The sequence below is a fragment of the Bemisia tabaci genome, chromosome 1, assembly GCF_918797505.1.
Source record: "Bemisia tabaci chromosome 1, PGI_BMITA_v3".
Classification (NCBI taxonomy): domain Eukaryota; kingdom Metazoa; phylum Arthropoda; class Insecta; order Hemiptera; family Aleyrodidae; genus Bemisia; species Bemisia tabaci.
In genome coordinates this window covers 79,017,402-79,031,192 of record NC_092793.1, presented here as the reverse complement: position 1 = coordinate 79,031,192, position 13,791 = coordinate 79,017,402, and the positions used below count along the sequence as shown (strand labels likewise).

At 35.4% G+C, this 13,791-nt stretch overlaps 1 protein-coding gene across 1 annotated transcript; it reads right to left on the bottom strand.

Annotated features, from left to right (window-relative positions):
• Window positions 1-1,033: 1,033 nt before the first annotated feature.
• Window positions 1,034-13,249, bottom strand: LOC109044012 (saccharopine dehydrogenase-like oxidoreductase). The gene is made up of 11 exons (XM_019061463.2): window positions 12,741-13,249; window positions 12,689-12,703; window positions 10,121-10,311; window positions 7,990-8,177; window positions 7,442-7,571; window positions 6,811-6,875; window positions 4,890-5,023; window positions 4,448-4,688; window positions 3,323-3,478; window positions 2,485-2,579; window positions 1,034-1,657 (listed from the first exon to the last, which is right to left on the bottom strand). Exons 3-11 carry the CDS (start codon window positions 10,296-10,298, stop codon window positions 1,516-1,518), a joined length of 1,329 nt encoding a protein of 442 aa, XP_018917008.2. The 5' UTR covers window positions 10,299-10,311; window positions 12,689-12,703; window positions 12,741-13,249; the 3' UTR covers window positions 1,034-1,515.
• Between the last annotated feature and the right edge of the window lie 542 nt (window positions 13,250-13,791).

The window sequence follows — 13,791 nt, the reverse complement described above, 5'->3', positions numbered from 1 at the left end:
GTTGCCAAGATATTTCACCATTTAAAATTGGTTTGATTTTTAACGGCTTTGAAGGTTGTTTTTTCCGATTTTTGAATGAATAATAAAAAGTACAGCTATCTCCTCATTGTGGGGGTATTTTTTCAAAGAAATATTTCAAAAAAAATTGTCCAATCGCCCTATTTGAAAATAAAATGTAAAGGGAGATATGTGGTTTCCAAGTTTAACTGAGTACCTACATGAAAGAAAGTCTCTTTCTTTCGAAAGAGACTCTCTTTCATGGTACCTATTAATATACAGGCTGTTGGACATAGTAGTACTTAAAGTTGGCAATTAGTTGACAACCATGATAGTTTAAACATAGACTTGAAATTATTTCATGATTTAACAAGTGTAAAAACGATTTTCAAACATTTGTAACCACCTCACTGCATCAAAGAATGATTTTACTACCTGCATACTATAATTTTGAAATTAATGATGGGGCAGATCACAATATATTCTTTCAAGTGAATTTTATCGTCTCTGGTATTCGAGAGTTTTGGTTTGTACATCTCAGTTCCGAAAATTTAAAATCTTGATATTTATGTTCTCGATTTTCAAACCACGGAATAAATGAGCTTACCAGTTTGAATTAGAAACATTGTGAGTAAATAGTTTCATTTACAATGGACCAATAGACAAGGTACGACTTTAAGGATTCTGATACAAGTTTCTTAGTTAGAATTTCACGTAAAACACGATTCTTGCATCGAAAATTACTGAAATTAACTCCTAACTAAGATATTAACGTTTTTATTTTACACTGGTTACGGGAAATTTGAATTGCCCGCTCACAAAAAACTCAATACTATACGCTAGTCCAACCGCGGAATACAACCGTTCCGGCAAGCTTCTCAATCGAGCCTTGCTCATTTCCCACCCTACATTGTTCAAACTATAGACAACTTGCTATAGCTGAGCCTTAGGATACTTAACTTCGTACCTTGTCTGGTGGTCCATTTTGTAACAATTATCGAAGATTACAAAAAGTAAGAAAGAAAAAAAATAGAAATGAGATGGTATGATTTTTATAAATGCTTAGACAGTATACATAAGTCATTGGAGTAAATAAAGCATTCAAAACTACAAAAGTCAAAGGACGTCAAAAAGTAGATTCATTGTAGAAAAATAATAATTTAAGTTAGAAATAAAATACGACTAGATAAAACAGGAATTGCAGAGACTGAGGGAAAAACTGATGGGTTTAAGAGAGCTCACACACTACAGAGAACAAATAAGTATTACATACACTTTTTTTAAGTCTTGATGACTTCCATGGGATAAAAATCTGCATTTTCAATTACAGTTGCCTGCATACATATGTAACGTTTTTGAAAAGGGTAGAAAAAATGAATAAAACATCCAGAAAAACATAAATTTTGGCCAAAGAAACGTTGTTTTGGAAAATATTATTATGACAGTCTACTACTTTTCTTTAAAAGAGTGTGAAAGTAATTCTTTTTTGATGGATTTTTACAGTCTGATAGCACAGCATTAAACACACATCGAGAGGCAGCAAGATCTTTTGACTGGGACCACTTCACTGGAGGTGACTTCAAACTTCACATCATGCTGCATTAACTGCTCAATAAGGGATGTTTTCCTAAAAGCTGCAGCTGGAGGTAAAACACCACCCCTGGAATAAAAAAAAGCATGAAATTCAATTGATGACCTAAAAGTAGAAAACCTGTAGAAAAAGTTGTTTTCAACTTGTCTTTAGTAGTGGTCAAGTGGTGTATTCTATACTGAAAGGCCAAAAGTGGTAGTTTGAAACATGTTAAAAAAATCTTGTTTTTCAAGCACAAAAACATTTTTCATAATTTGAAAAAATTTCTTGCAGTACCTGCGTCAAATATTTCAATTATCTCTGGACAGATACACTTTACCTATATTGAATGTTTCAGGACTCGTGTCTACCTTTGAGTGTGGAAATTCAAACCTCAAATTTCTGCAATAATGTTGCGGGAAATCGGGTCGAAAACTTGCGCGGATTTCCATAAAGCTAGAAACCTCTGAAATTCGTAGATTTCACATTTTGAAACCCTGATTGTCGCAATGACTTTGCGTTTGGGGCACAATTTTGCAACAGAGTCTCAATTTTGCGTTTTGAATTTGACATTAGGAAGTTGCCACCAACATTTGTATCTTAGCCCCACCTTTATATGACCAATGCCAACATTTTGTGGAAAAAAACGCGATTTGTGAACGCGAATTCCGAGGGTCCCTACCTGTAAGATTGAGAATTTTCTTGAGAAGATACAGTCATGTGGGGTACTTTGTGATAATTATTCTGAGAACGAAATGAGTTTTACTCTAACAATTTATAGGAAAAAATTAATGAAAAAAGTAGAAAAAGCACTAAGACATAGGTCGCTCTATCTCCTATAAGGTTTTAACTTGCTGCCAGATTTTTTTGTATACTTTTAAAAAGAAAGAAAGAGAAAGAGAAAATCAAACACAAACCTTCCTGGCATATTTTCTGATTCCTTGAGGGTCATGATAGAGCATAAAATAAGAGACAGAGCAGTAAAACCATAACCAGGGCTCTTGAAAGCGACCTAAGAATAAAGAAAAAAAAAATTATTTCAGCGTAAAAATAAGATACTTTACAATACAGAACAGATGACAATTTTTTTTTTTAAAGGTTACAATCGAATTTCAATGTTATCAGTGATAGAAGATATACATAGCATAAAACTTAGAAACCAGTATTGAGGAAAATATCATTAAAAACCTTACTATTTTAAATAATGGTTCATTCCATTTTGGTCTCTTCAATTATGCATGTAGAACAACCGGGGTAACGTCTTTCATCACCTGATCCTGATTTGTTCTATAGTTAAGGTGAACAGACAAACCTAATTCCATAAAATACTCTTTGAGTTTTTTGAACTCATGGCGAGATCATACAGATAGAAACCATGAAATATGTATTGCCATTGTGTTGTTTCAAAATTCTCGATGCTATTTTAATTGCTTCCATTGTAAAAGGAACAAACCTACTTAAATCTCTAAAATTTGTACATACAAGTTTTTTTGACTTTTGGTAAACCAGAGAGAAAAAAACACAAAATGTATAAAAATGGTGGTCCACATTACCTATGAATCATTCTTTGTTTGAGATGGAAGCGTGGTATTCAAAAAGGCTTAATATATTTGAACTAACTATAAGATTCAACCAACATGACACAATTTTGTAAAACTGTAACTGACTCACTTGTCCCATCTCCACGCCTCTCACTTTAACTGAACATTAAATTGAGAGAGAGGGAAAATGCTTGTAAAAATTTAAAAATCTTACATTGGTGATGACAGTCTTGTCTGGGGGACAGGAGCTAGCCATATCTTTTTCAGACCATCCTTTGCCTCGAAAAGTGAAAGTAGCTGAAGTGTGTTCCTCTGCTTCTTCTGTTGGACCTTCATGGCTGACAAAACCGCATGTGAATACTTTTGGATACTGAAAAATAAAGTAAATTGTTACAAATTAATCTTCAGGACAGTAATGTGGTTATAGATCAACTAGATTATCTTTAGACATTTACAGAGGCAAAACTTGAGAGATGGAACTGTAATGCTCGAAATGGACTTAGGTTTTGAAGGCTAAGAAATCCATAGAGATATCCCAGTTCTATCATAACAGGTAAATCAACAACTGACATACATACTTACCAGAAAATTTCTCTAAAATTTCCTATTTTGGAGGAAGAAAATGGGGGGGGGGGGGATGAATTTGGTACGAATAAGTTTTTATTTTCCACTGAAAAAATATACTTGTGAAGGTAATGATTAGCTTTTCAATTTAAAGATGTGTCATAGATACATCTTAAACTTCTGTTACAGGTGGCCTCATATTAGTAAGACCACTGGCCTCAACAACAAAACACTTTTCTATTTCTACAACTTCAACCGTGCAAAACTAGTCGAACGGGAAGATAAGCTTAGTTGAAAGCAAATCATTGGTTTCTTTCTCTGTTAAAGGATCAAAGTAAGATAAATTTTTGGGTCATAGAATATCAATAAAAACTTTCCATTTTAAATATTGAGTCATTGATTCATTAGGTATTAAACGCATAGGGATCTTTGTTACAAATATAAAATGATTCATTCCTCTTCTAATTTGCATCTTTAATTTTCGTAAGTTTTCTCAGCAAACAAAGGTGAAAACTTGCTGGATAAAGGATAGTGACTTAGGTGAAAAAATAGAGACTCCATCTTGCTTCAGGAAAAAGACAAAGCTACTTTATCTGTATGAGAGAATAGGGAATTTGTCAAATTCATCTCCCAATTCTAGTTCAGAATTAAATGTGTTAACATGGAAAGTAACTATGTTGCCTGCAAACTCTATATGCACATGGTTTATTTTAGCAAAAATAGGTCACATTCAACCGATAACTTATTCAAAGATTTTTAGCAGGTAAAAAATTACCTTCAGAAGAAGTTTTCTGCCAAGACAGCACTGCGACATCAATAGGAACACTAAACCGAGAATGAAAAGGCCGATGACGATGAGGAAATTACTGACAACAAAATACGTATTGATTTGAGCTGGTCTCTGCTCATTCTTTTCAAAGAAGTGCCTTTGCGAACGCTCGATGACCGATTTGTCCACAGACCAAAAAGTTAAACACCATGGTCCTTTCACTATTTCGTTGTTCAGGATAAAAGGCCTGCAAAAATAAAGAATAAGGTTGTAGTCTGGGTTTTCATACAAATAACTTTAGTAGATTATTAGACACAGCTGATTAATTGAACTGACCCGGTCAATGGAGTTCCTTTGGTTTTTAAAAAGAAATAAGGTCAGATTTGAATAGCATGTCCGCATCAGAAAAGAGAATGGAGAGAAAAAAATAAATGGAAGAATTACATACCACTGAATTAATTTTGGTCGCAAAGCTGGTAGTTTTTGTTTATTCAGCTTTGACCTGATCCGCCATAGTTCATACCAATGCGCAAACCAATAAACTACACTTTCCCATGTACCAAAATGAGCTAAAGCGCCTCTCTGAAACATGTTATACATAAATTAGCCAGATAAAAACTTACGAATAAAGATATGAACATTGATAAAAGAGAAAAATTATTGTTTCAAGTATTTTAAAAATCATACGATGTAATTATTTTTATTTTATCATGTAAATAAATCAAAACTGTAAAAGCGTGATACACATTAAGTTGAGGTACATTATTAGCTAAGTAGTGCCTACATAATTAAAGATATTCCCCTTTCCTGAGGATTCTTGGGGGTAAAAATGAAAAAAAAGTTATTTTGCACACAAATTTCAAAGCATTAGATAGAGGGCCTCGATGATTTTACACTTGAGAGACTCCTAATCAGATCAACACAACTTTGGAGAGGTTCCTTAATTTTAGGGGAGTCATATACCAATAGTGAAACTCCCAAACCACGTATCTCGGTTTGCAACGTAGCAGACTTTCTGCCATACTTAATTTTTTTAAATTGAGAGTTACTCAACAGCAGTTCTTAAAAGCTTCTAGGATTTTCTTATCTGCGTATGCAAAGCAAATTCTGAAAAAACTTCAAAATCTGATGCTGATTTGTTCTCCTTTAAAAAAATGAAATACAAGCGGAGATTTTTAAACACCTCATATGAGATACATGGTTTGGGAGTGTCACAGTCGATATTTCATGTTTGTATAATGATGACAAGAATTGAAACACAACTTGACATCGTGTATCCATTTTTGCAGAGATTATAGTATTTTAGACTCCAAACTTTTGATTTTAGTCTTTTGAGATTCAGAGAAGAGGTTGAAGAATACGAGATTTGAAAGTGAAATAAAGACAGAGAAATAAAAAGTTTAATTTCACTTCTTCTTTTTAATTACGTACTTATTTTTCAGTCATACTAAAAATGTGCAATCATTTCTTTTGAAATTGAAATTGCTTACCTATTTTGAAATTCCATTTAAACATGGAACAAATGAATGAGCACTTCAAGCCATTAAAATTTGATGGACAATCAATCAAAAGAGCCAACACATACGATCATGATTGTTTGTGTTCATTTAAACCTATTTGTATTCATGACCATATTTGAGCTCCATACATCTATAGAATACTACAGAAGGATCCTGGTCTGATGACACACATCTCTAGATCAAGAAATCCTAGAAGTCTGCCAGCTGCATATTTGATGAACTTGACCTTATGCAACGATCAGTGTTCCTTGGCTAGCTGTCAGTAATTATTGAAAGAAAAAAATTTGGATACGTCTTTCTGTTTTGGTAAAATGGAACTTCATGCCTATTTATGATTTATGTAGTGAGAGTAAGGACAGTGAATTAAAAAGCAAATGTGAAAAAACAATAACAAATTACTAATTTTGCGAATTTTACTCCTCATACAATTTTCTGTTCCAGATAAACATTCAGGATCAAAGTCTCAGTCCTAAAGTCTTGTGGTTGAAGGGATGTCTCACTGCTTTTCAACGTGCTTTTAAAGCAGTCAAAAGTCATTAGAATCAAGTCGGAAACAGATAAAAATGTGATCATGTGAGAAACAAGTTACTAAGAGGCTTCATCACGTTTTTTGAACAGGAAAAAGATGGATTCAAAATCTTATGAAAATTTGATCATGTGAAAAACGAGACAAACATCTACAACCACAATCAATGATGATATTTAATTGTCGTTCACGTTATATGGGGGGAGGGGGGATCGTCCAAAATGACCGAAAACTCTTCTCTTCTCTAAATTGAACTAATTTCAGTACATTATTCTAATTACTTCCTCATCACTTTTTTAATTTATTATTTTTAACATACTTACTTTAATCTTCTTTTCTGAGGGTATTGTCCCAATCCTCAAAAAAATTTCAGCTGAATTCATTCCACCTATGAAAAAGGAAACATAAGAAAAATATAGTGTGAAACATTAATCTTTTTTGGATCAAATAATTTTTGGGTACTAAAACAACTGATGTCTTTCGAAGTTTTTAAGAGAAAAAATAAGGAAAAAACTTAGAAGGTAAGACAACAAAGATTTGCTACTACAATTTCAAAAATTCTCATGCGCCTTTCCTTAATTTTTTTTTCTTCTTTTTTCCTTAGATATGACTAAAGTCTCAGCATATATCATTTAAAAATTATCATGAATATTATCCTCTAGACTGTTTGCAACAAAATAAAAAAAAAACATTCCTCGCTGAACACTAGTGATCAGTGAGAAACAATCTAAAGATCTGTAACATCGGGAAATGATAGATGAAAAGTATTATTTAACGTTTCCTGATTTTCCTTTACTTCTCTCCTTCTTAAAAAAACTCTCAGAGTATCTGGTTCCTCTCAATATTGGTCTAACTGCTTCTTTGGTTAAATGTAAAATTGCAAACAGATAGACAAAATTGAAACCATTGATGAACAATTAATCGAGCTAACACTTGGAGGGCATTATATTTTACCTTCAAAATTTTTCTGCAAGTAGACTGTCCCCAAGTCAGTGGGTATGGAAGCAAATCCACATGCACTGATTACATATACTCCTTTTTCTTCCGCTGCTTTATTATATTTCAGCTGCATTAATTCCATATACTGAAAAAATGCAAAAAAAAAGTTGAGACACCTAATTATTCATGTTTTTCCTTTCAACTGAAGGAATTAAAGCTGACCATTCCATGAATGAGGTGTACCTATTATCCATTACAGAAAGGATTGAATGATATTGAATTACAAAAAAACTACCTACACTTAAAACGGTACCTATTCAAGAAATCAGGCATCAACTTAAAACATTTAATGAATAAAGAAAAATTAAAAGAATAAATGCACAGTCTGTTTCTGAAACTATTCTATGTACATACACTGATCAAAAGGAGAAACGATGCTGAAATTTACGGATTTCATTTCTTCAAGAGAAAGGAGAGGGAATTTTATTCCTGAATATAACAAAAAAAAAAAATAGAAATAAAATGTTTAAGAAAACCTGCTAACTACGAAAAAGGTTCTTTACCTGAGGCTCAGTGCTGATATCTAAATGATGAGTGCCACTTTCAATACAAGCTTTTACCACAGCTTCACCAAGGAATCTGTATGGACCACAACAATTCACCAAGACTTTAGTGCGTGATGTCATTGCTTTTAAACTTTCTGGATCCTTGACATCGGCTATTACAAGTGGTACATGGGACCAGTCCTCACCTAAAAGAACAAAGAAGTTCTCATCAATGATTGAAAAATATACACAAATTGATTGCGGTGGACGCACCGGTCGTAAGACAGTAAGTTGGAGTTTTTTAGCCAACATGCGTTAAAATTCAGCATAAAGCTGAAAATCTCAAAACGGAGGAGAAAAGCTAATAAATGCACAATTTTCCCTCAAAGAGATATGTTGTTTGGTGCAACACTAGATACGACCAATTAAGAACGCAACTGCAGACGCGTTTTGACCTATGAGCTTTTTCCCTCTGTATGAGATTTTCAGCTTCATGCTGAATTTTCAACGCACGTTGCCTAAAAAACTCCAACATACTGAAAAATATACCTGCCAGCCTGTCAGAGAGAATATTGTCAACTACATATAAGGATAAGGCATAGGCGGATCCAAGGGGGAGCCTCGGCGCGTCGGTTAGCATGAAACATATATTCGCGCCTACAAGACTCCGTGAATACTTCACGCATTGCGTCAAACGTAGTGCGGTCGGCAGCGGTTGGCGTGGAACTCATAGTGCCTACAAAACTGCATGAGTGCTTCACGCGTTGCATCAAAAACAGTGCGGTCGGCATGAAACGCATAGCGCCTACAAAACTGAAGGGGATACTTCACGCATTGCGCCGAACACGATGCGATTGGCGCGGGTGCGGAAATTAAGATTATTAAACCATATTCATGTTTATTCTTTCATAATTTTTTCGTTCATTTCTTATAAATGAAAGGCCCTGTCCACACAGAGATAGGTTTATGGAACTGAACTTTCGCGCGAAGTTCCGTGAACTTTTGCTTGTGTTGACAGGGCATTCACAAAAAATGTGCCCAACACGAGTATACACGTCTTATGCAACCCTCCTCCTCCGGCGCGTGTTCACTTTATGGTTTGTATCGATGTTTCAAAACGAACGAGATGGGGGCGGCAAAATACAGGCGGCCCATGGGCGGCAAGTAGGTAAATCCGGCCCTGAGCACAATCTCATTTTTTTGCAATCTTCAGGAACAAGTGTTCGCATTACAGTTTAAGGGTTGTGACTATTTCAAACTCTAACATATTCTACTTTAGATTTGACCTTGGGTTGCGCGATGTTATCACTTGCGTGTCATTAGAAACATAGTAAACTTTCAAACGCAATTTACTGAAACTAAGTTTTTGCCTACGTCCCCTTTTTCCGGCAATGTATTCAACTGTCGAAAATTACAGAAATAAGGTAGTACACATCACACAAGACGTACATTGTTCACACAATCTGATTAAATTTAAGAAAAATCACGTTAATTAGAAAATGTACAGGGAGTAGGTAGGTATTGATAAGTTATAGAAGTTAAAGAGTTCAATGTCAAGGGTTAAGTGATATGTTGATTCATAGGAGCAGCCGAAATTTGAGAAGAGAAAAAAGGATACCCAAGTAGCAGTGATCGCGATAAAGCGTCTTATTCGGTTGAATATCGCGATTATATCGGTGGCAATTTATCGCAATATTATCGAATAAAAAATTGCGATCTATGGCGATTAAATCGCTATACATCGCAATTTTTTGTTCAATAAAATCGCGATCAATTTCCGTCGATAAAATCGAGATTAAACCGCCATATATCTCGATTTTTGTTGCGATGATATCGCGATAAATTGCCGGGCGATAAAATCGCGATTTTATTGCAACAAGATCGAGGATAATCGCTCAGATGTTGATGATCTCAGCGATTTTATCGCCGACAAAATCGCAACAAATCGCGATTTTTCCGTTGAAAAATGCTACTTGGGTATGGGTACTTAGAACTGTGCCGTAGGTACCTGGTACCTATAAGAAAGATGGAACCTCGTAAATAGCAGATTATTCACTTTACATCGGAGGGTCCGTTCAAATATAAATAATAATTTGAGGAAAAGTTACCTAAACTTGCTGTGAGGAAAAAAGAAGAAAACCTTACGTACCAGTTTTTTCTGAGGTTTTCCTCAAAACTCCTTGGAGCTTGTCTTTGTTACGGCCTGCAATGCCCCACGTGAGGCTACCATACTCTTTAGCAAGCTTCGCCAACTCATTCACAACATACTGGCCAGTGTAACCCGTAGCACCAAAAACTAAAATATCTATCGACCTTAGGTCGGCCATGTTTCGTGTCTACCTGTAGGACACGACAAAATAAATACTTGCAATTAGCTCATAACAGAAAATCGTAAACATTGGGATGGTTTTAAAAACTCAACAATTTAGGTATAAGTGCTGTCTCCGGTCGAAAAGGGTCTTTTTAAAATTATTGCTTTGAAATCACAAGTAGAATATGCATCTATCAATTGGCTCTATTAATAAGTTCAAAGTTTTCGACACAATTTTGATCTCATCGAGTAAATATTAATTTTGAGTGAAATAAATAAGAAATATGTGATTTATGAAGGTTTTAGAGTAAAAATTGCCAAAATAACTGCAAGACAGAACGAATTTTACAAGTACAAGATAATTACCCATTTCAAAATAGGTCTCCTTTAAATATTAAGAGAAATTGTAAAAATTGAAAAATTGTATGCACATCACTGAATTAAAGTTACTCAGGAGTTCTAAATGGGTGTGGCTTGAATTCAGGAGGACCTCATTGACATAAATAAAAGCTGAGGATTTTATACTAAAAAAATAAAATAAAAAAATCCGTGGGGCTCTCTCACCGATTTGTATTGCTTGACTAGATTGGTCACCTATGGAATCTATACCCTGATGAATGTAAGTAAATAATGTCGATGATGAAAAATAAAATTAAGAAAAAAAATAAATAATAAAAAAAAACTAAGGTTACGGATTTTCAAAAAATGGTGAGTGGAAAAAAAAGTAAAATCAAGAAATTTAAAATGGAAAAAAAAAAACATGAATGAAATAAAGATCAATAACTTAAACCGCCTTTCCTTCGTGCAACAACGACGTATGAGTGCAATGAGTGACACATTCTGTTATCACAAGCGGAGAAAATAGAGGGCGCTCCCACTTTCTCAATGGCTGGTCTGGAAGCGACTATTCGTGTTCTCAGGATCTCCGTGTTGCAATGTTGCATACACAAAACATTACGGGCGCTCTGGTTTCCTTAGGTACAACAAAGTATGGCTGCAGTCGGGGGTGCAGAAAGTTCTTCGCTTTCACATTTTTTGAGGTTGCCTTCACGTTGCTATCTACATGAGACTTGCGCGCTTCACTATATTTCCTTCGCATAGAAGAGCGCGTTTTACTACTCTACGTTTTACTATTTAATCCGCATAAGAGAGCTTGCTTTACTAGGTATTTTCTTCCCATAAGAGAGCGCGTTGCACAGTTTCTTCCGCAAAAAGCAATGGGCTAAGCAGGTTTACCCTTGCTACCTTCACCTTTCTTTACCTCTTAGGGTTCAATGGTTAATGAGCGCCTGCAATTGTTTGTGTATGCAACACGGACATCCCGAGAACACGAATAGTTGCATCCAGACCTAGCCGTTGAGAAAGCGGAAGCGCCTTCAGTTTTTCCACTCGTGATAACAAAATGTGCCACTCATTGCGTTCATACGTTGTCGTTGCACAATAAGATAGGGCGGCTTCGGCATTTAATCAAATTAGTAAATTGCTTTGAATATAAATAAGAAAAAATCGGAGCATCAGTGCGGCAAAGTCTGAGTTTTATTTTTACAATAAAAAAAATCTTATTTCATAGTCTTGGAGAGTTAGCGGTTTCGATTACATTTTGATGACTCGATTTTAATTGATACAATCATCACGGCTACGGAAGAGAACGAAAAAATCAAGGGAGGATAAAAAAACTTGTAGAAAAAACTGCCTCTCACGACGGAAATAAAGCGCTTGCGGAACTTTCACATCGTTCACGAGAAGCGTCGCTCCTGTGGCGTGATTTGCGTACCTCAATGTCCGCATGAGCTCCAAAAAGCATGGATTTATAAATAAAAAAAGGTGCAACTGGAAATCTACATACGCCCTTACGTCAAAGGGGCGACGCGACGAAAGCAACTTATCATGTCGGTCACGGGGTTATTTTTCTGGATGGTTTAATCAAGAATCAAAAGGTGTTTGAACTTATCCTAACTAGAGCAGTAAGTATACCTGCTTCGTATGCTACAAAGGCAAGGCCCGTCATCATCGTACGTCTCGTATCGTCCGATCTTTCCTCAACAGTAGGTATTCAGTCTGTTTTCATTTGTATTTCTTTGAATTTTCGTGAATATTTTTAGTTTTCTTCCTTCTCCTCGAGTAAATTTTAACAGGATTTTGAATAAAGTCTTCAATAATTTCAAAAGTGCACTGCTGACTCTACTATACATGTGACCCATCAGTAGAATTAGTAAACAAAAATCTCTTCCAATTTAAAAAAAAAAAAAAAAAATGAAAATTGCATGTACTTAAAAAATTAATTGCCAGTGATGATTTTAGAGGGAGGGATAAAAAAATAAAACAACTACATTCGAAATAGAATTAGCCAGGAAAAACTCGAGAAATTTATCATGCACGAAAAAGAAATTGAAAAAAATAACCCACCTCTGAAATAATATGTATGATGAATGAATATGTATGAATAATATGTATGTATGGTATCCAATTAAAACCGCACACCACACAAGAGAGACAAAAAGAGGGGACTCTTCAAGCCGTCATGTAACTAGCTTCGCGTAGAGGCATAGACTGACCGGTTGCCTCATGCGTTAGACATAGACTGAGAGGGAATCACACAACGTGCGCGGAGAGAGGGAGACAAATTTTGGACAGCCTCCTCTTGGCGCCTTTGCTGAGGAAAAACTGAAAAACGACACTGGAGCCGCACATGAAAAACTAACTCCACTGGTCACACCCTTCCTCCCACCTTTTAACAACTTTCATAAAGTTTGATACCACACAAAACGACGAGAGACAACTTGCTGCCAGGGCAGCCACGATGAAGCAGGTGCTATGCATTGTTGCGACTCCACAAAAAATAAAAATTGCCTGGATTCATCCACAGACTTGTGTCCAATCAGAACCTCCGCAGGTAAAGAATACTGCCGTGCTGAGGAAAAACGCCGTATGAGCCTTCAGGCGTTGTCAAGTTTCCTGTGGTAAAACACTAAATTCTCGGTAACCTTATGAATATTTTCCTCCCAATTTTTTAGATAATTTAGTTCGCAATTTCACCTAAAGTTCCTGATAATTTCAACGAAAAATATTCACAACTTGCCTATAAAATAAACGTTTTTGAGGTGCTGGGTGTAGAAAAGGCATTTCTTGGTTGCGGTGTCTCAGAATCTCCGCTTACGTTTCATCTGTTACGAAGTTAGAAAATTTATGGAATTTGTCGTAACTTCCACCGAATTTTCTTAATGATTTTACAATGCTAAAAATGAAAAACTTAAAAAATTCGGTAGTTTCCTCTCTATAGTATAAATTAGCAGCGGAGACTTTTAAACACCACAACCAAAAAATGCCCTTTCCGCACCCAACGCCTCAATTTTGCGTTGTTGTATAAAAATAAGAGAAGGATTTTTCCAGACGATCTTCGTAGAGATCTCTGGTCAGTTTTCCTTTGAAGAATAAGATGAGAGGAGTGCTAACAACGCCGCGAACCAAAATACACATTTTCCGACTTTAAAGTGATTCGATGGACGCTA

What these genes read in the sequence shown, in the direction of transcription:
- LOC109044012 (XM_019061463.2), bottom strand. Translation starts at nt 10,298, where the DNA reads ATGGCCGACCTAAGGTCGATAGATATTTTAGTTTTTGGTGCTACGGGT. An exon ending in ATATCAGCACTGAGCCTCAG is followed by an intron (nt 7,572 to 7,989) that starts GTAAAGAACCTT and finishes GCATTTTTTCAG; the next exon opens with TATATGGAATTAATGCAGCT. An exon ending in CTTGCAGAAAAATTTTGAAG is followed by an intron (nt 6,876 to 7,441) that starts GTAAAATATAAT and finishes CCTTTTTCATAG; the next exon opens with GTGGAATGAATTCAGCTGAA.